Source organism: Melanerpes formicivorus, unplaced genomic scaffold (genome assembly GCF_026170545.1).
Source record: "Melanerpes formicivorus ecotype bairdi unplaced genomic scaffold, bMelFor1.0.p_v2 SCAF_29, whole genome shotgun sequence".
In the NCBI taxonomy this organism is placed as follows: Eukaryota; Metazoa; Chordata; class Aves; order Piciformes; family Picidae; genus Melanerpes; species Melanerpes formicivorus.
In genome coordinates this window covers 3,138,902-3,160,693 of record NW_027142381.1, presented here as the reverse complement: position 1 = coordinate 3,160,693, position 21,792 = coordinate 3,138,902, and the positions used below count along the sequence as shown (strand labels likewise).

At 46.4% G+C, this 21,792-nt stretch overlaps 1 protein-coding gene across 2 annotated transcripts in view; it reads left to right on the top strand.

Annotated features, from left to right (window-relative positions):
* Nucleotides 1-1,056: 1,056 nt before the first annotated feature.
* SPNS2 (SPNS lysolipid transporter 2, sphingosine-1-phosphate) overlaps nt 1,057-21,792 on the top strand; it is a 182,422-nt gene continuing 161,686 nt past the window's right edge. For both annotated transcript variants that reach the window (XM_068154482.1, XM_068154481.1), the window contains exon 1: nt 1,057-1,473. In XM_068154482.1, coding sequence (XP_068010583.1) covers nt 1,179-1,473 — 295 coding nt within the window. In that variant the 5' untranslated portion in view covers nt 1,057-1,178. The remainder of the gene's footprint in view (nt 1,474-21,792) is intronic.

The following is a 21,792-nucleotide window of genomic DNA, read 5'->3' as shown; positions in this document are numbered from 1 at the left end:
ATTCTATTATTTTCTATTCTATTTCCTATTCTATTCTATTCTATTCTATTCTATTCTATTCTATTCTATTCTATTCTATTCTATTCTATTCTATTCTATTCTATTCTATTCTATTCTATTCTATTCTATTCACATGTAATCATTAACCTTGAATCTCCCTTCCTCAGGCTTTGATCCATTCCCCCTCAGCCTATCACTACAAGCCCTTGTAGAAGGTTCTTCCTTGACTCTCTTGTAGGCTGCCTTCAGGAACTGGAATGTCAGACATCACTACAAAAAAGACATTGAGGTGCTGGGGCACGTCCAGGGAAGGGCAACAAAGTTGGTGCAGGGTCCAGAGAAGTCTTACAGGGAGGGGCTTGAAGGAACTGGGTTTGTTGAGTCAAGAAGAGGAAGTTGAGGGGAGACCTCATTGCCCTCTACAACTCCCTGAAAGGAGAAGTTGGATGAGGGGGTCCCCCTCTTTAGTATCAAGTGATAGAAGGAGAGGAAATAGTCTGAAATTGTGCCAGGGGAGGTTTAGTAGGAAAATTTGCTTTATGGGCAGAGTGGTCAGGCTTTGGAACAGGCTGCCCAGGGAGGCGGTGAAGTCACCATCCCTGGAGGTGTTCAGCAATGCGTGGCCATGGCATTTTGGGATGTGGTTCACTGGGCATGGGGTCGATGGTTGGACTCAATGCTCTTGGAGGTCTTTTGCAAGCAAAATAGATCTATGTCTGTACGGTGGTCAGACAAGATGACCTTTAAGGGTCTCTTCCACGCCATGCTTGGTAGAGTTAGGTCACGTTTTCACGGTTGGACTCGAGGATCTTGAAAACCTTTCACAACCTAAAGGATTCTGCCACCAGCCCCTTCCCTTTCAGCACGGGCGGCCTGAGGTAGGCAGAGTACCGCCGTCTACGACAGGGAACGCGCGGCGGCCGTTGGGGCGGGGCCCGCTCAGGGGTGCGCGCGTCCGCTGGAGGAGCGCACGGGGGCGCGCACGGGGGGGTGGGGGGTGGGGGAGGCGGATCTTGCGTTCGGCTCCGCCCCTCCCGGGGCAGCTGTCAGAGAAGGAGGCGGCGGCGGCGGTGGGTCCCGCAGGCAGCGGCTGGAACGGGATGCGGCGCTGAACGCTCTTACCGGCGGTCACTCCGCACCCGGTTCTTTGCACACTGCGGTTGCCTCCCCATTAGTACATGATGTGCCTGGAAAGCGACGGCTCCTCCGGCAGTAGCCCGGGTTGTGGCGGGCGGCTCCGTGCCGGTGACGAAGAGGAGGAGGAGGACGGTGAACGGGGTTGCTGCGGACGGGGAACGGAAGGAGAGGTGCAAACCTTGTCGGGCAGAATGAACCCGCCGGCAACCGGCAAACATTCGGAGCGCCCGGGTGCTCGCCCTAAAGCACCGGGTCTCGGCCGCGCCCGGGTGGCAGCCGCCGGGATTCTCAGCGTGGGCAACGTGCTCAACTACCTGGACCGGTACACGGTGGCAGGTGAGGGATTGGGATCAAACCTTTGCCCCGGGCACGGTTCTCCCTGCTGCCTCCCGCCTCCGGGACGGCGGCGTCGGGAGGCAGCGGGGGGAACCGTGCCCGGATTGGAGTTACAAGCGGTGGAAAAAGGGATGTGGTGTGGTCCATTGTGCAGACCCTCGGGTATTGTTCTGTTTGTCCCATTTTGATTGCAAGTCAGAGATGTCCTTTGTTTGTCACGGCTTTGATGGTGGAGTAAATGTGTGGTGGTGTCTGTTGGAGGGGATTGATGCTGGGGGTTACTCTATGGGGGGTTGTGGGCTGATGGGAGAAGCCTTATTGAGCTGAACAGCCTAGTGTAGGTGACAGGTGTAGGTGCTGCTGTGAACTGGAGTCGCCGTCCCTGGAAGTGTTCCAAAAACGTGTGGGCATGGCACTTCAGGACATGGTTTAATGGCCACGGTCGTGTTCGGTTGATGTTTGGACTCGATGATCTTAGAGATCTTTTCCCATTTCATAGAATTCTGTGATTCTGTGAATTGAGGGAAACGGAGACACTGCCATCCATCCCTTTGGTAAAAATCACACTGAAGCAAATCACCTTTGCCTTGTCTCTGCTGAATCCCTCCAACCTGAAAAGCCAGGCTGTCCTTCCGTCCTTTGCCAAGGAGGGTCCCTTCCCTGCAGAACTCACAAGTAGGTGACAGCAAGCTGCCTGCAAGCTTGTGCTGGCTGGCGGTGGGGCGATGCGCAGAGGAGCAGCCAGGCAGCTGCATTGCACTTTGCCGAGCGTCTGGCTTCTGGAGGTAAAGCTTTTAAAATCATGCACTCCCTGACGGGTGTGTTTTACCAGCTGTACCGGGTGAAAGCCTCTCGCTGCCTCAGCCACTACTACTACGAAGCTCTGCCCCGAAACAAACGTGTTTTTAGGATGTTTACTGTGCAGTCCCTAGAGGGGACTCCTCATTTATTCTTGTCAGGCAATAACAGCGGGGAGGAAGATGATTACTGAACTTTTTCTAATTGGAAATGAAGCAGGCTTGTTAGTATTCAACTGTCTCATGTAATTAGAATATAATACATATTCGGTGTTTGGCAATACCGATAATTTTATCTTCCGAGCTTATAAAGGAGGTCTGTGCATGTATAAATCCTGCCCTATGCATATACATGTTTTAATCACTGGAGCTCAACGTGCTGTTAAGCAAATCAGGTATTTGTTTATACTGCATTTAAATAATGTATGTTTGTAGGGCAGTAACAGAGCGCAGGGGACGTAAATCTTGTCACTGTTGGCAGGATAAACCGAGCAGGTTTTGCTTTGTTTTGTCTGAGGCAGGGAGATGGGGAGGATTAGAGCTAAAATTTAGCTGATGCTTTGGTGGCTGCTTCATTATTATTATTTTTAGACAGGGTTTACTCCTTCAGGAAATGCAAAGGCCAGTAGTGGAAAGTATTGAGTACTTGGTTGGTAGTCAGTGTGCTGCAGGAAGAAGCTTGGAAGATACGTGGCTGATCTGTTGTGATGGAAGGAAATTGTAGTTTGCTTCCTCACCTTCAAATAGGAATCCCTTGAATAAAAGCACCATTTTCCTTTAATGCATGGAAAGTTTCCTTTGCAGGGAGCTATTGCCCCCCACCCCATGCACACTTCCAGCCCCCCCCTTCCTCTTTCTCTTTTTAAAATCACTATTTTGCTCCTGCATTTGCTGTAGTACTTTCAGCCAGACCTTTGTCATCTGATTTTTCTGCCTGCAAGAACAGAATGTATGGGGTGCTCGGGCAAAGGAAGCAAGAAGCATCTTTATTTCTGGGGAAGGCTGGGAAGTGCCTGGCCAAAGAGAGGATAAAAATGCCTGCCTCCTGTGATACAGAATTGCCAATGCTGTGATTGCCAGGATTTTTTTTTAGGATGATCTCTGGTTTTATGGTGCTCAATAACTACCCCGTGGAACTTACCTGTTAGCATTCAGTTTGCCATCAGAAGTTTCAGATCTCAGACATCAGACTTTCCTTTGGGGGCAGAAGCAAATTCTGCCTGCTGGTTTTGTCCTCTCTCAGTTAGTGTTTAGTTTCCAAGCTGATGCTTTATAAACCACTAATCCATACCAAGGCAGAATTAAAATCCAGTGGAAGAGAAGAGTCATGGCAATCACAATGATGTGTTTTGAGCTCAGAACTGATTTATTATGAAGTCTTGTCTAAAAAGCCATCTTTGCTCTTACACTTTGTGTCTTAGTGCATACCACATGTTTATGTGACGTGCACTTGCATATGAATCAAGCCAGCACTTTGAATATTCAGCTGCATGTCTCAAGACAGGTAGTAATTAGTGAACACAACTCTTCAGACCTTCAAAGTGCATTTCAAATAGGAATTGTTGCAGCAACGTAATAAGGGAGTTTTACACCAGCCACATTATGACAGGGGAAGTAGCATCAGAAGTTATGATTTACCTAAGGCCAGTGAACTGTTGTGAGAACTGGAATTAATTCCTGGTTCCAGCTGTGTTTGAAACAAGTGTTAGGAGAGCAGCAATACCAATGGAAACTGGTTCCTGAGGATTTTTGTCTTTAGGGTGATCCCTCCTGTGGGCTCTCTGACGTCAAATGAGACTTGACCTTTGTCATTAACCTTTCTCTTTTTGTCTCATAAGAGCCTAGCCAACCATTTATTTATTTATTTATTCTCCTAATGAAAGTGTTGGGAGCTTTGGGACTCCTTCCTGCTGTCAAATCTAGCCAAAAGCAGGTCAGTGAACTCAAGAGCGATTAGCAGGCAGCTGACAGAGGGACACAAGCAAACAGAGAATCCTGTTTGTATGGGCACGATGCTACAAGGACATCTCCTATCTGACTTGAAAGCTTGCTTGCAATCCTTTTGGTCTTGCTGGTCACAAATGGAAGTATATAAGAAAAGCAAGCATATATTTAGTGTGTGTGCATATATAATAAGTATATATTTAGCTTCTAGGGGGAAAAAAAATGTAATTTCCTGGGTATCTTCCACTGCTTTCCAACTTAATCACATAGAAGTTAGGTAATATGCATCCAGCCAATGCAAGGGGATCTTATGTAATAGAAAGGACCAGGCTGGCCTCTCCTCCAGCACATCTTCAGTCAGGAGAAAAGAAGGCTCTGAGATGACCTTTATTGTGGCCTTCCAGTATCTGAAGGGGGTCTATAAGAAGGTTGGGGAGTGACTTCTGAGGATATCAGGGAGTGATAGGACTAGGGGGAATGGAATGAAGCTGGAGGTGGGGAGATTCAGGCTGGATGTGAGGAAGAAGTTCTTCACCGTGAGAGTGGTGAAGCCCTGGAATGGGTTGTCCAGGGAGGTGGTTGAGGCCTCATCCCTGGAGGTATTTAAGACCAGGCTGGATGAGGCTCTGACCAGGCTGATCTAGTGTGGGGTGTCCCTGCCCATGGCAGGGGGGTTGGAACTAGATGATCCTTGTGGTCCCTTCCAACCCTGACTGATTCTATGATTCTATGATCTTGCTCCTAGAAGTAAATTCCTATGCATTGCTACAAAGTAAACAGCAAATGTGGTGTTTCTTGGTGTTTACACTCAGGATACAAAAGCTGTGCTTAATGTGTTGTCCTAGGGTAATTTTCAGGTGCAACAAACAAGGAAGCAGCTGCCTGTTTGCTTAGTTTTGGTTTAATGACTTACCAGCATTGACTGAATGAATTTAGGATGGGATGTGCCTTTTGGTAGCTGGGACATTCCAGGGCACAAGCTGAGTGTAGTTTTGGAGATACAGGACTTGCACAGCTTCACACCTGACATGAAGTTGAAGCTGTTTTGGGAATACACAATGGGACTGGGCCTCCCCTAGGGACTGCTCTGCTTCTTACAGTTTAAGAATAGTGCTGTTTTTCCCCCTCCACCACTTTACAAATGAAAAGCCTGCACAGTAGTAGTGGATGTGCCAATAATGTCATGAAGTTTACCCAGCAGAGCAGGAAATTTCCAGTGTGCATGGGGAAAGTTAAATATCCTTTTGCTTGGGAGAAGCTGTCCCAGACAAAATAGTGGGAGTGCCTCTCCTGTGGCTCTGCTAAAGAAAAGCTTGAAAACTCTGTGCTGGACGTTACTGACTTGAAGGAAAATGATCCTCTGCAATTTTCTTAATAGGTCTTTGATCATACTGAAAACAGTTGCCTGTGGAAAAAGCATTCTTTCAAGAGCTGTGTGTTTTGCTGCTGTTAGGAAAGCAAGGAGTTGGGAAAAGGGAAAACAAGCAGTAGCGAAACCATCGCAGATTACCTGTGAAACGACAGCATTTCAGCCACCTGGTGATACTGGGACTTAACCTTCTTCCTTTAATGAAGTTTTGGGAAAAGTCATCTTGCCTTCAGAAGCTTGGAATGTGGTTTCACAATTATGCCATGGATGACCTTCTGCTGTGCCTGGCTGTTGACGATGAAAATAGTCTTGCTTCATTAGAGTGTCACCTCTACCCTCTAATTCAAACACTACTTCCTGGCGTTTCTGTAGCGCCTTTAACTTAAAGGTAATGATTTAATTAAGATGGAGAGCTACCCAGCAAAGTAAATGAGTCTTACTGTCCCACTCCAGGAGGGGAACCAGAGCTGTAGAGTGTCGGCGATGTGCCAGTGGTAACGTAGTTACTGGCAGAGTCTTGGCTGCTGTTAGCTCATCCTTGAGGTTCTCCATCCCTGTGACGCAGTATGCCAAAGGCTTTGGTCTGCTGTTTTTGTCCTGTAACTTGCTAATGACTACATTTGTGTTAATTAGCTTCTCATTACAACACATAGTTGCAAATCAAATCTCATTCTTTGAAGATACGCACATGCAAATGGTTATGGAAAGCTGAAAGTCAAGTTTAAAACTTCATAGTGCAAGCTGCATCTGAAGGGTTAGGAAAGGTTCAACACTAACTCTCAAGTGCAAAGACATTCAAGAGGTTGAGCCCAAACTCCTTATTTTCACTTGTGAGCTGACATTTGGGGTAGTAATGCTTCCTGGTGAATGATCTTCATGCTGTCTGAGGTCCCATGTGTGCAACGGGGTAAAGAGAGGCCCTGATCCCCATTGTAACAAGGCTATGCTCAGTAGTTACAAAGAGGAAACCATTAAGTGGCAGTGCAAGCTCTTCATATCTTTTGTCCCTTGTTGGGCTAATCTCAACCTAGGGCTCAGCTGTGGAAGGAGAGTAATGTTAGGAAAATAATAGAAAATCATATTGGCAGAACCTACTTGAGCCAGCAGTGCCACCGGCTCACGCTTGTGAGGGGTGCCAAGAGGATGACAGTGTTTTGCCTGGACAATAGGTGCCTGTTGCTGGCACACAATTCAAGAAGCACTTCACTGTGAGCAGAAGCTAGAAGCACTGAACCTCATTCACTTCCAAAGCAGGTGCTAGAAAGCATTCTGCAGCATGGGGGTGGGGGCTGTGTAGTAGCACCTAGCTCTCCAACGTGGTGTTTTCCTTGAGTGATGGCTTTATTGCATAGTCAGCTGCTTCCTGTTTGCTGCTTCTTAGGCCAGTTGGTGGGATTTGTTCCAGAGTATTTTACATTTCAAGTGAGGACCTTATTATGTTTAATCATAGCATTTTTTTTCTTCCCTGTGATGTAGGTTTGCCAGATAGTAACTATCTTTGCTATTATGTGCAGATTTTCCTGTTTGACTCCGAGATCCTCTTTCATGCATGTTGATTAATTTTATCCCCAAAGCATCCAAGTCATCCCAGTCCCAGTGAATGTGGCCTTTATTACATGGAGTTAAGATCCTCATAAATATTGAGTGTGTTCTTAGAGAATAATATGATGATTTTACTAGTCCCTTGATCTCTCAGACTGTCAATATCAGAAGCTTCTCTGGTCAGAGGGGTGGGAATTCTGTAGTAATTCCTTTAGGACTTTTCTAATCCCATACCAAGCTGTAATAGGGCTAGATTCCATCAGTCAGCTTGGGTTGAGTTGTTCCCATTTATCATTCTTTATTCCCTCTGGTACGCTGCACATCGGAAGCAAACAAGCTGCTGATTAGGTCATGTGGTAGGCTGCTAAGTTCAGCAGCTGCTGTTAAGAGCTGGTGACTTTTCCCCCAAATACGGAATCCCATAGCTCTTGTTTGGGCTTCCAGGTGCTGAGGACCTTGTGGTTGAAAGATGTTCTCATGTGTCACCTGAATCAAGCAAAGCTTTTAAAGCTTTGAGGCTCCTGACCATTAAGAAAGCTTCATGGTATCTACTCAGGAGATTCAATGGGAAACCATAGTTTGGTTTTATAGATAGAAATGAAGACATTCAGAGATGAGAACTCTTGCTGAGCAGCTTGTTTGCACCATCATTGCTTTATGCCTATTCTAGACCAGGACATCATTGTGCTGCTTCTACTGAACCAGGTGGTGCTTACAACCCTTGTTTATCAAGACTTATCAGAGATCTATCTGCTGTGGGTGGGAGAGTGTGAAGGAAATAAGTTGGTTACAGTAAGGAGCCCTAGGAGCTCAGCACATAAGATTTGTTTGGGGGAAGCCTAGCCAAAGAGTGGGGAGGGATTAGAGGGAAGGCAATGGTAGCTTTCACCAAATGTTTGCAGACAACATCTACCAAACCTGATGAGCACCCCAGAAGACAGCATGAAGTTGTCCTTTGGAAATGGATGATGGAGAATGATGTCCATCTGCTGGTAGAGCTTTCTGGAAACTGTCACTATGAATGTAGGGTGATGAGTGTGCTAGAAAAAATGATGTGTGTTCAAAAGGAGTTCTACAAAGGGCCTGTGAAATGCTTACGGAGCAGTGGAACTCAACGGGAGTTGAGCAAAATGGGCTTAGGCTCAGCGCCCAGAGAGGTATAAGTGAGGTGAACAACTCCTGGTGGCTCCCAGAGAAGTTTGGTTACAGAATTTGGCACGGCCCTTTCTTGAACACTGCCTTTTTGATTAACCAGCCTGAAAGCCAAGAAGCAAATGCGAAACATGCACAGGCAAAAACCCAAACCCAAACCAAACTGAAAGCTAAAAAAAGCTCAGTCAAAAAAAAAAGCAACCAACCCCAAGCACAAGCCCACAGTTCTGAGGGCCTAACTACTAGAACCTCCTTTGGAGTTTGGCACTATTAAAATAGCCACCACTCTATTCATAGCCTGGATGAGTACTTTAGTTAGAACTGACATGCACAATGAGCATCTCATACACTTTTCTTCCCCCCCCCCCTCCCCCCTTTTTGTTTAGACACATCTGTTTTCATTGTTGTTTTGTGGGTGTTTCTGCCTTATGTAACCCAGCTATTTCTGTAGGGTTGCAGGGAAAAGGAAGTGAAAGGGAGGGAACACTCATTTCCATCCTTCTGGTTTTACAACAGTTTAAATAATCAGGAAGGATAGAATGTGAGGGATCCTGCGTGGCTGAAAGGATGCAGAATCCTTCGCTTTTGAGGTCACTTCTGTGGACATGTTGCCAGTTTCTTTTGGAAGGGTCCTGTAGATCCAGGACTCTCTGGTGGTCTCTTTTCAGTCTGAATGTTGCTGTGTCTCCACACAAGACATGTGTGGAGGCCAGCATGTGTGCAGACACAGCACAAGACATGGCTGGAAACTACTGCGTTATCTCTGCTGCCAGAGTAAGCCAGAGAGGTTCTTCTGCCAGGCTGATCCTTCTAGACAGCAATGGGAGCAACATAGCTGCTCCCACCTATTCTATACTTCTGGTTTTGAGGGGGATAAATACCAACCATCCTTCATCAGAACTGTTGATCTTCTACCACAGCTAAAATCATAGAGCAATTCTAGCTGAAGAAAAGAAAAGAGGAGAGAAATCCAGAAGAAAAACTCACCTTTGCCCTTTGCCAGACCTAAATTCAGGCTGCATCAATATGAACACACCAAGGTTGTGCTGCTGGTGAACAGCATTGTCTCCCACAAGCTTCTAAAGAACTTTTCCCCCTCTCTTTCTCTTGGTGGCCAGCAGCTGCAGTGGCTGAGCAGAACAGCAGAGGGAAAAGATTTGGGTTTATGCGGAGAATAGCTGCAGTAGCAGCTTGGAGCTTGGCTGGCAGACATGAGAGAACCTCATGCTGGAATGAAAATCCTTTCAGACCTTGGCATGTGATGATGGTTTTGTGGTTGTGGGTGGGTTTTTTTGTGTGTTGGTTTTTGTTTTGTGCTTTATTCATTTATTTATTTATTTATTTTAAGGCTGCATTGAACCAAAAGTGCAGTAATCCATTCTGCTCCTCGTTCAGGCTGCTGCCAATAATTATGTAAATCACAGAACACAGCTAATTGTTTGTTTCATAACTTCCCATTCTCTTCAGTTGTGCTAGAAACATGTCATTATTGCCTTAGAACGTGAGCCCTGTGTTCTTGGCAACACAGACAACAACAGGAGTGGGTGAACTGACAGAGCTGACAGGACTCCTATCTGTGTGCAGCCTGCAGGGCTTGAATTAAGCCTAGCCCAAGGTTAACTTTGGTTCCATATGGCTGTCCTGTGATCTGCACTCTGCATATTCTCATTCCAGAGAAGTGATCCTTTGGGAGAGCACACCAACAGAGCAGTACAGATCTGAAAGGGCTGGGGGGGTGGTGAGGGTGGGTCTTGCCCTGGTTTTGGTGTGCAATTTTCCCATCTCACTGTCTGTCACCTCTCTATTTCATGATTTGTGCCTGGGCGGCAGCAATGACCTTGGACATCTTGCATTTCTGCTGGCATATATAGCTGCTTTAGCACATTCTTCTACCAGGTGTGCAGTGTGGGAGGTGCAGCTTTTCATTTGAATATGTGAGACTGTGACAGGAGTTTTTTTTCCTATAAGGTGGAATGATAGAATGCATTGGGTTGGAAAGGACCTCTAAAGGTCACAGTGTCACAGTATCACTTAGGTTGGAAAGGACCTCGAGGATCATCGAGTCCAACCTATCAACACAGACCCCATGACTAGACCATGGCACCAAGTGCCACGTCCAATCTCCCCTTGAACGCCTCCAGGGTCGATGACTCAACCACCTCCCTGGTCACCTAATCTATTTCCCCTACAGGAAGCAGGGACATACCTGTGGCCCTGGGCAGCCTGATCTAGTTGGAGGTGTCCCTGCTTACCGCAGGTTGGTTGGACAAGATGACCTTTGAGGCTCTCTTCCAACACCATGCCGCCTGTGAATCCCCAACAGGTTGCTCAGAGCTGCATCAAGCCTTACCTTGAAATATCTCCAAGGATGGGGGGACTCCACCACCTCCCTGGGCAGCCTGTTCCACCGCTCTCATAGCAGAGAATGTCCTTCTAGGATCCAAGGAATGTTCAAGACACTGGATTCTCATTTAAACTTGGCCTTTAGTGTTGAGCAGTTTCCCCCACAGGCTTGTACATGTAACCTTTCTCCCAGCTAGACCCACTGTGGCTTGGCTGTCCCAAGCAGCACAAGTTCAAGTACATGATGTGACCTCAGCTGGCCAAGTTACGTTGCTGCCCAGGCTTTAGTGACCGAACAGGTTGGTGTGGGAAATGTTTGTTGGTTATGGGACACACTCAGGGCTGCTTAGGCACAAGGACTAATTTTGTACAGTTCTGGACATCTTCTGGGTGCTAAATAATAATTAATATGGAATTGCAACACTATTAATAAATGCTGACTGAGTTAGGAAACAAACTATGCAACGAGGGAACCTGATTTCTAAAGCAGCAGTGTGGTTCATAAAGAGTGGTCATGGCATGTGTGTGTGTTAAGCTATTAGAACTGAAATCCTGCTGCTGCTCTACTAATGTTAAGGCATTCATAATTGTCTTGTTATTTCCAGCTAGCAGCCAGAGATGCTGACTAACTTTCAGGATAACAATCTTTTATACATTCAGGAAACAAAATACCCAAGGGCCAGCAGTGACTGACAGCTACAGAGCCGTGATTAAAACTGACAGCTCCTGATCAGCTCCGTCTCTGTTGTGTTAGTTCCTCCTCTGACAGGGGAAGAGAAAGGGGAAAGACAAAAAGTGATGTGTTAGGAAAGGAGGCTTTTTTATTTACTTGGCAGTTTTGGAGGAATTTGTAACTCTGAAGTCCCAAACAAGGTACCTGAGTAATAGGACTTGAGAGGGCAAACATTGATTTCTCCATCATGACTCTCCTGTAACAAGATATGGGAAATACTGAGGTGGTGGTTTTTAGTCATTGATTTTTTTTTGACTGCAACATCAATGGGCTGAAATTCCTGAGCTTCTGATGATCAGTTAAGCTGTGATGACTGGGGCAGTAAAAAGTGTGTCTGTGAGTTTTATTCCTGACTACTTTTAAGACAAGGGAGATGATGTTGATGAGGAGGAGGATGATGAGGATGATTATTATTATTATTGATTATTTTATCTCTCTAAAGAAGAGGAATCCAGTGGAGTCACCATCACCAGGAGGAGACTTGATGGGGTGCTTGGTGCCATGGTTTAGTTGATTAGGTGGTGTTGGATGATGGGTTGGACACAATGATCTTGAAGGTCTCTTCCAACCTGGTCTGGTCTATCCTACCCTATCCTACCCTATCCTACCCTATCCTACCCTATCCTACCCTATCCTACCCTATCCTACCCTATCCTACCCTATCCTACCCTATCCTACCCTATCCTACCCTATCCTACCCTATCCTACCCTATCCTACCCTATCCTACCCTATCCTACCCTATCCTACCCTATCCTACCCTATCCTACCCTATCCTACCCTATCCTACCCTATCCTACCCTATCCTACCCTATCCTACCCTATCCTACCCTATCCTACCCTATCCTACCCTATCCTATCCTCATAAGCAATTACACAATCCCTAATGAAAAACCCTGAGTCACTGGACAGAAGGTGAGGTGGTTGGGCGCTAGTTCTGCCCAAAGCTCAGCCCCTCACCCACTAGAACTCCAACACAGAGGATGTATCTTCTGCCCTTTCCTTGCCTCTTCTCCCCAGCAGCATTTATCAGTTGTTGAGGGAATAAACATAGTTTATTTCATTTACCTCTCTGTTAATTTAATCTGCTTTTTATAGGATGCAGGTGCTGGATGCTCACAAGCACTTTGCAGCTCTTCCCTAGCCGCTGCGTGCTTGCTGGCTCCGTGGTGCACTGTGAACTGTGCAGAAGTGCTGAAAAGGCAATAAAATTAATGAGTTTCCTCTGCTTGCCTATTTCATTACAGCAGGGCCTTGGTAGAGCTGCTAAAATTGAGGGTCACTTGCTGTTTCCTTCGTAAAACATGCGTTTTTAGGTGGTGGCGATTTGTACCTCTTACACGTTGGCAAATTCCAGCTTGGCATAAATGGATATTGCTTCCAATTCTTTTCTGAGCTTGGATCTTTGACCAGTTATGTGTGACCAGGTTTGGAAGCTAGTGCAGCATTTCATTTGTGCTTTAACACCCATGAAATTGAGTAGGGCTTTCACTACTGAAATGAGTTTTGGGTCGTACCCTGCAGTCGAGGGGGTTGTAGGCACTGGAGTAGTGACCCAGGATATCCCAGAAGGTACAGATGTGATGCAGGGAGAACTGCTGCACTGCTTGGAGCTTATTTCTAGTGAGAACATGTTTGAGTGGCTGCTGAGTGCCCTTTCCAGAGATTCTTTGCCTCTCATGTCAGGCTTCAGTAAAGTTCTTAGCAGCTAAACCACTTTTCCAAGTAGGGTTAAAATTACCTCTGTGCTTGAAGGTGTGCTAAGATGCATCTGATATTAAGGCACAGTTTTGGCAGCTGCTGGAGGTGCTGTGGGTGTACTTTAGGTTATTCCAAAGCTACCAAAATGAACAGGTTTTTGGGTTGTGGATCAAGAAGGATTGCAACAGTAACTGAAGGAGAGAGGTAAATCACTTTTACTTCACACTTCATTGTTCTTGTTAAACTCCCTTTTCCTCATCTGGAAGTGCCTCAAAATTAGTAATGCTTCTGTAGTCCTCTTATGTTCAGAAATATAGAATGGTATAAATGTCAAACTCTACATCATTGCAAGCTTACATTTGCCTCACAAGTGTCCATTTAAATCACTTGCATTGCTGAGAGCCACTTAACAAGAATAAATTAGCAGTGGAGTTGAAGTTAGAATAAAAACACAAGCGAAGTGAGTGGCTGGCTGGAGGTTTCTGGCTGTAAGCACATGCAATATAATGTGAATCAGGCTTTAACATCTTGATTTAAACATTTAGTCAAGCTCTATTATACCATCCCTTCACGTTTTCTGTGGGAATAGGAGCAATGTTCATCACCATTTAGGAGTTACTGGACTTTGTAACCTGAAGACATTTGTTTTTATTCACTCCAAGACTTGTGCAACTGAAGCAGGCATTGCTTCAAATCCTGAGTGGGAGAGGTTGCCTCTACTGTTGCTCTGTGTAGCAAGAGGCTCAGGGGAGACCTCATTGCTGTCTACAACTACCTGAAGGGAGGTTGTAGCCGGGAGAGGGTTGGTCTCTTCTCCCAGGCAACCAGCACCAGAACAAGAGGACACAGTCTCAAGCTGCACCAGGGGAGGTTTAGGCTGGAGGTGAGAAGAAAGTTCTTAATTGAGAGAATTGTAGCCTTTGAAATGTGCTGCCCAGGGAGGTGGTAGTCACCATCCCTGGAGGTGTTCAAGAGGGGATTGGATGTGGCACTTGGAGCCATGGTTTAGTAGTCATGAGGTCTGTGGTGACAGGTTGGACTTGATCTTCTTTGAGGTCTCTTCCAACTTTGGTGATTCTGTGAAGAGGTTTGTGTGTACAGAACAAAAGCAGGAGTGGGAGAGTTTGATTTGTGTGGGTAGTTATGGACTTTCAGCCTCTGCTCTGTGCAGAGACTGGCAGAAGACAGCAGGTAGGAGCAGTCATGGTGCAGATATCACCAGTTAGTAGATTTAAATCACTGCTTAAGATACTGGTAAATATCATCACCCATGCTCTGGGCTGGCAAACCCAATACTTTCCAGCACTTTGGTTTTCTGGGGACATTCAAACAAATACCTAAACCCCTTTGCTTGCACAAGTTTGCCTCTAGTGAAGGAAGCTGTTACCAAGAAAAATTCAGCAGCACAGTTTCCTCACTGATTTCAGGGGTTCTTTTGTTCTGCAGGAGGATAGTTTGCCTTTTCCCCTTTCTTTCTTAACGCCATTGACATAATATAGAAGATCACTGTCTGCAGCTCCCACTCCAACATGTGGATTCCAGTTGCCTTTGCTAGTACTGGGGGACTGAAGACAGGAGGCCTACAGTCATGCAGAAAGCTTCTACTTTAAACCCCAGGTTTCTGCAAGCATGATGTTTGTATGATATATCTGCTCCTTTATAATCACACACTTGAGATATTAATGCATGTCCTTTTGAAAGTGTGATTTTTGACTCTGGTAGGTAGTGTCATGACCATTTTAAGGCAGGTTTAAAAAAACCTCCACACCTAAATGCCTCAAGAAGAACAATTTTCTTTGGTGATGTTCTTGGGCTTACTCTGGAGAACCTGATCCTGGCCTCTGGTGTATATTTTGTTTGTTGTTGTGGGTTTTTCCCTCCCCCTCCTTTAATAGAAACTGGTGTGTTTGGTCCTTTAAATAAACAGTGTCAGGGAGCTTCTGTAAGATTTCAGGGCTAGAGGGAGGTGAGAGCACACTTTGGGTGCTTTAAGGTTGCAATGTATGGTTAGAGGAGAGTCTTTGGGCAGCTCCTAGAAAGCAAGGTACTAAAAGCCTTGGTTGGTGGCAAGCTGAAGGTGTGCAGCACCTGCAGATGTTATGGACAAAGCATCAGTCTGTGTGTGGTGGGGTGGTGATATGCTGATTCTGGCCTCCTCTGCTCTGTGATGTATTTCTCCTAACAGATTTGTTTCCCTTTAAATCTGGGATAGCATCTTTCCAGTCAAAATTACTATGCAGCATGTGGTTAGCTGAGGGCAAAGCAAGGCATTTTTTGTCTGCTGAAGGATCATGCCATGTCAGCTGTTTGATTCCCTGTAATTTTGCCATGGACCACTGCTCAGTACCCTGGCTGCTGAGCCTGCAGCTGCATGTGCCCTTTAAGTTCAGCATGGGTGCTTAGAAGGGTCCTCACTCTTCCTTTTTCTTTCCTTCTGTCCCTCCCCCAAGGCTTGTGTGTAACCAAATGAAACAGTGGCACCAGCCCCAGTGGAGAAGAGCTCCTCTGTTCCAAAGCTGTCCCTCTAGAAGCTGCACACAGCTTTCATCATTTGCACCTGCCATTGCTGGCTGCTGAGATGACCTTGTGTGCCAGCAGCCTCTGCTGATAAGTCTTGCCTGTTCCTTCTATCTTGCTTCGGAGTTTTCAGGACACTTAATTCCTTTGCCAGTCTTCTGAGGCTTGTCTTTGTCCATAAACACCCTGCTTTGTATTTTCACAGGCTCCAGTTGAGGAGTGCTTTCAGAGTACATAATGGAAGCTAGAAAGGGCAGTGTTACTGAGGTTTCTGTTAAATGCATAAAGAAAGGCAGCAACCCAAATCACCCCCAACTGGTGCCGAGCAATAGCTGTGCAAGGCTGCTGAGTCATGCAAGACAGTAGCAGTCACTTGTGGAGCACTGCAGACTTGTCTTTGAAACCCATTGTAGGTTGGCAAAGCCTCTCTTGCCTCTATTTAGATTTTCTGGGCACTGTGCCTTCTCTGGGGTGGAGGGCTGCTGCCTATTCCCCATTCAGGACCTGATGTGCCAGACACACCTGCCTCAGCAGCTGCAGTGCGCTGAGCAGGAGGGAAGCTCTGCAGCACATGAGTGTGAAATGGCCATCAGGCTGTGAGACTTGCCAGGGCAGCTGGGGTTGCTTAGCCAGGAGAAGTGGAGGCTCAGGAGAGACCTTATTGCTGTCTACAGCTACCTGAAGGGAGGTTGTAGCCAGGTGGGGGTTGGTCTCTTCTCCCAGGCAACCAGCACCAGAACAACTAGCTATGCCAGGAAAAGTTTAGGCTGGATGTTAGGAAGAAGTTCTTCACATTGGAATGTGCTGCCCAGGGTGGAGTCACCATCACTGGAGGTGTTTAGGAAGAGCCTAGATGGGGTGCTTGGTGCCATGGTTTAGTTGATTCGATGGTGTTGGGTGATAGGCTGGACTCGATGATCTCAAAGGTCTTTTCCAACCTTCTATCCTATCCTATCCTATCCTATCCTATGCTATCCTATGTTCTTCCACCATGCTTTTCATTCTCTGATGAACACCTTGGAGTCAAGCCAAACACTTTTTAAATGTGGAAAATCGAACCCACAGCCTCCATCACTACCTGTGGGGTGTTTCCTTGCCTCACGAAGCCATCTCATTTAAATGTTTCACAGCTCAAAGCATTCACTTGTTACACTCCAGAATTCTTTGGTTCCACACAGACTTTGTATCCTCTCACTTCCTGTCACTGAAAATCACTGAGACAACACTCTGCAGTGGAGCTTCCTAAAAGCCCTGCCCAGACTAAGCAGCAAACCGTGGCATTTGGGTTCTTTTGGGGTTTGTTGCTGCAGCCCCCTCATTGTGGATCGTTTCCATGTGAAGTATTCATGTGGGCAGTGGCTGTTGCATACCTCACTTGTGGGTGTCAACAGAGGTAACTGTACCCATGGCAGGGTGGATCTCTGTGTCATAATTAGAGAACATCGGTGGAACTGAACCAGGGTGCAGCCAACCTTCTCGCTTCTCCTCTCGCAGCCCTAAAAGCATTAATCTTTTTAGCTGCTAAATATCTCCCATTGATGACTGCTAAATGTGGCTACTTCTGTACAAGCAGGCTCAAACAATAGAAAAATATATGAAATATGAAGCCTTTCTTTGTGCTTGTGTGGGAACATTCATCTTGCTGGGGTGAGGAGTGTTCACCTCACGTTTCCGAACATTGTGTTCAGCAGATGAGCTGTTTCCTCCCTCTCCTTCAGGTTTTGGTTTCTCCTTTGGAGAAGGGGGCTGAGAGGCCATGCTTAGGTGGACTGCTAGAGTAATTATCAAGATGAGCAGGCTTGGTTTTAAAGATGCTGTTGTGTGATATTTATTGTGATTGGGTGGAGGGGGAGGTGGGGGGTGAAAATTGGGTTGGTTGGTTTGGTTTTCCATGTTTCAGTCTCTTGACATGTGGATGAGGAAGAGGCACATTGGGAAGGAGCTGCCTTTTCCTCAGCTGGAGAGAGAATAGAATAGAATAGAATTAACCAGGTTGGAAAAGACCTTTGAGATCATCAAGTCCAACCTATCATCCAACACTACCTAATCAACTCAACCATGGCACCAAGCACCCCATCCAATCTCTTCCTAAACCCCACCAGTGATGGTGACTCCACCATCTCCCTGGGCAGCACATGCCAATGACCAATCTCTCTTTCTGTGAAGAACTTCTTCCTAACATCCAGCCTAAACCTCCCCTGGCACAGCTTGAGACTGTGTCCTCTTGTTGTGGTGCTGGCTGCCTGGGAGAAGAGACCAATCCCTACCTGGCTACAACCTCCCTTCAAGTAGTTGTAGACAGCCATAAGATCTCCTCTGAGCTTCCTCCTCTACAGGCTAAGCAACCCCAGTTCCCTCAGCCTCTCCTCATAGGGCTTGTGTTCCAGACCCCTCCCCAGCTTTGTTGCCCTTCTCTGGACACCTTCCAGCATCTCAACATCTTTCCTAAACTGAGGGGCCCGGAACTAGACACAGTAGAATGCAAGGGAACCCTCCCCACACCAAATAGAACCCTACACCTGACAGCCTCCTGTCAAGCAGCATATTTGCAATGAGTAGGAAAATTTTCCTGTTGCTGCTGAGTTTTATCCTGCTGAGTGTCTCAGTCAAGCTGTTAAGGAGTTGAGAGAAACTTCCTCATACAGGGGCATGGGCATCATTTCACACATCCGAAGGTAATGAGAGGAAATTATGGGGGAAACATCATTGCTAAACAGTTCCTCTCAACCTGACTTCATGGAAACTTTACCAACAAAACAAAACCTTTAAAAAAAAAAAGGGGGGGGAGGGAGGGGAAGGGAAAGAAGAAGGAGCACCCTTAAAAATAGAGAGGAGGTTAAAAGGAGACTGTGTCTAATTTTGTTAGCATTGTGGTCCTAATTTATCGCTTCTGGTGACTTGAATTCCTCACAAATTGCTGGTGTGTCTGCAGATCTGTAATTCCCACATGCTGTAATTTTGCCCTTAGAAATGTTGGCCACTGGCAGCCCTGTCTTTCTGAGCTGGAATTTTGAATGTTTAAAACTCCTTTTTTTTTCTGCTTAACCTAGGTTAGGGGACTCTTGCCTCTCAGGGAGGACTGAGAAGCTGCCTCTTGTGTTGTAGTAGAAGCCCAGAGGAGGTAGTGGTAATGAGCAGTGGCAATGCTGGAGTGCAGAATGTGCTCACTGTATGTGTAAAGAAGGTGCTAGGACCACACATTGGTTATAGAGAGAAGCTTAGGTCCTTTATCACAAGTGTAACCACCCAGCAGTAAGCTGTGTTGAAGAACCAGGCTGTCCTCTTCTAGAACACTTCAAAGCATGAGATTGAGAGCCACTGCATGAAAAATTGTCTATGGGAAATCCAAGAACCTCCCAAATAATGTGCTCTGCTTTTTGATTCCTGTCAGCCAGTGGAAGGATCATAGAATCAATAAGGTTGGGAAAGACCTCAAAGATCATCAAGTCCAACTTGTCACCCAACACCTCATGACTACTAGACCATGGCACCAAGTGCCACATCCAATCCCCTCTTGAACACCTCCAGGGATGGGGACTCCACCACCTCCCTGGGCAGCACATTCCAATGGCTAACAACTCTATCTGGGAAGAACTTTCTTCTCACCTTGAGCCTAAACTTCCCCTGGCACAGCTTGAGATTGTGTCCTCTTGTTCTGGTGCTGATTGCCTAGGAGAAGAGACCAACTCCCTCCTGGCTACAACCTCCCTTCAGGTAGCTGTAGACAGCAATAAGGTCTCCCCTGAGCCTCCTTTTCTCCAGGCTAAACAACCCCAGCTCCTTCAGCCTCTCCTCATAGGGCTTGTGCTCAAGACCTCTCCCCAGCCTCATTGCCTTTCTCTGGACATGTTCAGGAGTCTCAATGTCCTTCTTAAATTGAGGGCCCCAGAACTGGGCACACTGCTCAAGGATCAGATGCTGCTGTGAGCCTTTGGCCTGACTGAAATCATTACCTGCATGCTTTGAGTTTCAGCTATCACCTTGCCTCTCATTTTAGGCTGTTTAATTGTTAAGTCATAAAGTGGAAGATTATATCATTTATGATGGAGTCTGAACACTTTAAATGCCAGGATGAAAGGAGAGATGGGTCTGAGCTACGCTTTCATCTGGTTTTCATCATTTCAATCATCTTGGTGGTGTTTGGTTGTTGGGTTTGTTAAGGAGCCCTGAGAAATGAAACCTTTGAGTTTGTTGTTTGCTTTTTACATCAATTTGGTCTTCTAGGCATCCCCTGGTGGTGGTGTTGTAACTGTTACCACACTCCTAGCCTTAGTATGGATTCCTCCAGTAAGAGGGCATGACAACTAAATGCAATTAGCCCAACTATTCAGATCTTGAAGGGCTCACGGTGTAACCTAACCTGTGGATGGAGACCGACACAAAGAACACTTTAAGCTCCAGATACTGTTTTCTTTTCTGCTTCAGCAGGGTTTTGATGCTTACTAAAGCAGCATTGGATGATACTTAGACAAATCTGAAATGCCTGGGGAAGTGCAGGATGTGCACTAATGATGTATTATTTCCACTTACAGTTAGGAGTTGCAATTAAAGCCGGTGTCGTGCTGTGCTCTGCGCAGCCGAGTGACAACAGCGGCTGTCGGGAGAACGGAGCTCTGCTTGGCACAGACATCCCCTGCACCATACCTCTGTGCACCAATTCCTTCCCTGGCCCTGCCTGGTCTACAATGGGCAGCCTTCAGCCTATAAGGCTGTGTTCTCTGCTCCTGGACAAATTAATGGGAGTTCTGTGTTGTTTCACATGAAGCAGGAGGCTGGCCCTAGGCAGCTAGCAGGATGCACGTGTGGTGCATCTTTGCTGCTTCGAAGCAAAGATGCCTCATAAGAGGGCAAATGTGGGCTAGGTATGAGGAAGAAATTCTCTACAGTGAGGGTGATGAGACATTGGAATAGGTTGCCCAGGGAAGTCTTGCAGCTCCCTCCCTGGAGGTGCTCAAGACCAGGTTGGATGAGATCTTGAGCAACCTGGGCTAGTGGAAGATGTCCTTGCCTATGGCAGGGGGCTTGGAACTAGATATTGTTTAAGGTTCCTTCAACCCCAAACTATTCTATAGAGCTCTGCTGGCCTCAGTACAGACCCTGGGACATCAAGAAGGCAAGCCACATTCTGTCATTTTATGAAGGAAAACTGTGTAATTTAAGCAAAATGCTTTACTTGATAGGCTGCAACCATTTCTCTTTCAAACATGCTGTGAAACCTTAGCAGTGAGTTTGTATGAGAATGTTTGATTGTGAAGGGGGAATGCTTACTCAGGGTTGAAAAGTTTCAGAAGGGAAATGATACCCCTGTCTTGACTGAAGTTGAGTAATGTGAAGTTTCCAGGGGAAATCACTGGGCTGGAGTCTCTTTCAGTGTGAATACAGGGGCATTGCAGAGTGTTTGTACTGTACAACTGAGAGCAAGATTTTAGTGCTCTTATTTGCCTGTGTTAGGATAAATGGAAGAAGGACTGGAGGACTCAAGTTAGGTTTTGGACACTGGTGTGTCCACTTACTGCAGAGTCCAAAGGTCCACAAGAGTGGCTCCTCTTGCAGAAGTCCCTGTGCTCTGTAACCCTGCTGCAGCCTTGTGTGTGGTGCTGGAAACAGGACAGCACAGGGAATGGGGAAGGAGAAGGATGCTCAGTCACGTCAGGGGACTTGAGCAGGAGTGCATGAGAAATGCAGACAGCTCACGTTCCAGAGTGTCCATCCTGCAGAGCTGTGTGCTCTGGGGTGCCTCTGTAGCTGTGCTTTCCCACCTAGCACAGCAAGGCTGTCTGGCACATAAGGACTCCTCACAACTGATCAATACTCACAGTGGTCCTGTGGCTTAGTTATTATTAATATCGCAGTGTCGGTGGTGATGCAGATACCTGCCTTGTGTTTGGAGACTGACAACAGCAACTAGAAGAGGTCTATCCTGAAATGACTTCTCAGGGAAACAAAGGTGTCTTTCCATCTACTTGCTCCAGTTGTTTTCCAGCTGCCAGAGAATCATTGATGCTCCCCTAGCTGCTTCTTGTTTGGGAAGTGCTTTCTGCTGTGGCAAAGCACCATGCTCCTGCAAATGAACAGGCAGTTAATTTGTGAATGAGTTGACTTGCATACCCAATTTCCTTTCACACCTCTGGTTTGCAGCTGATGTTAGTGTGTATAAAGCCATGAATCTTTCCCTGTGCTGGGAGAAAGAGCACAAAGAGCATGTGTGCTTGAAAGGGAGAAG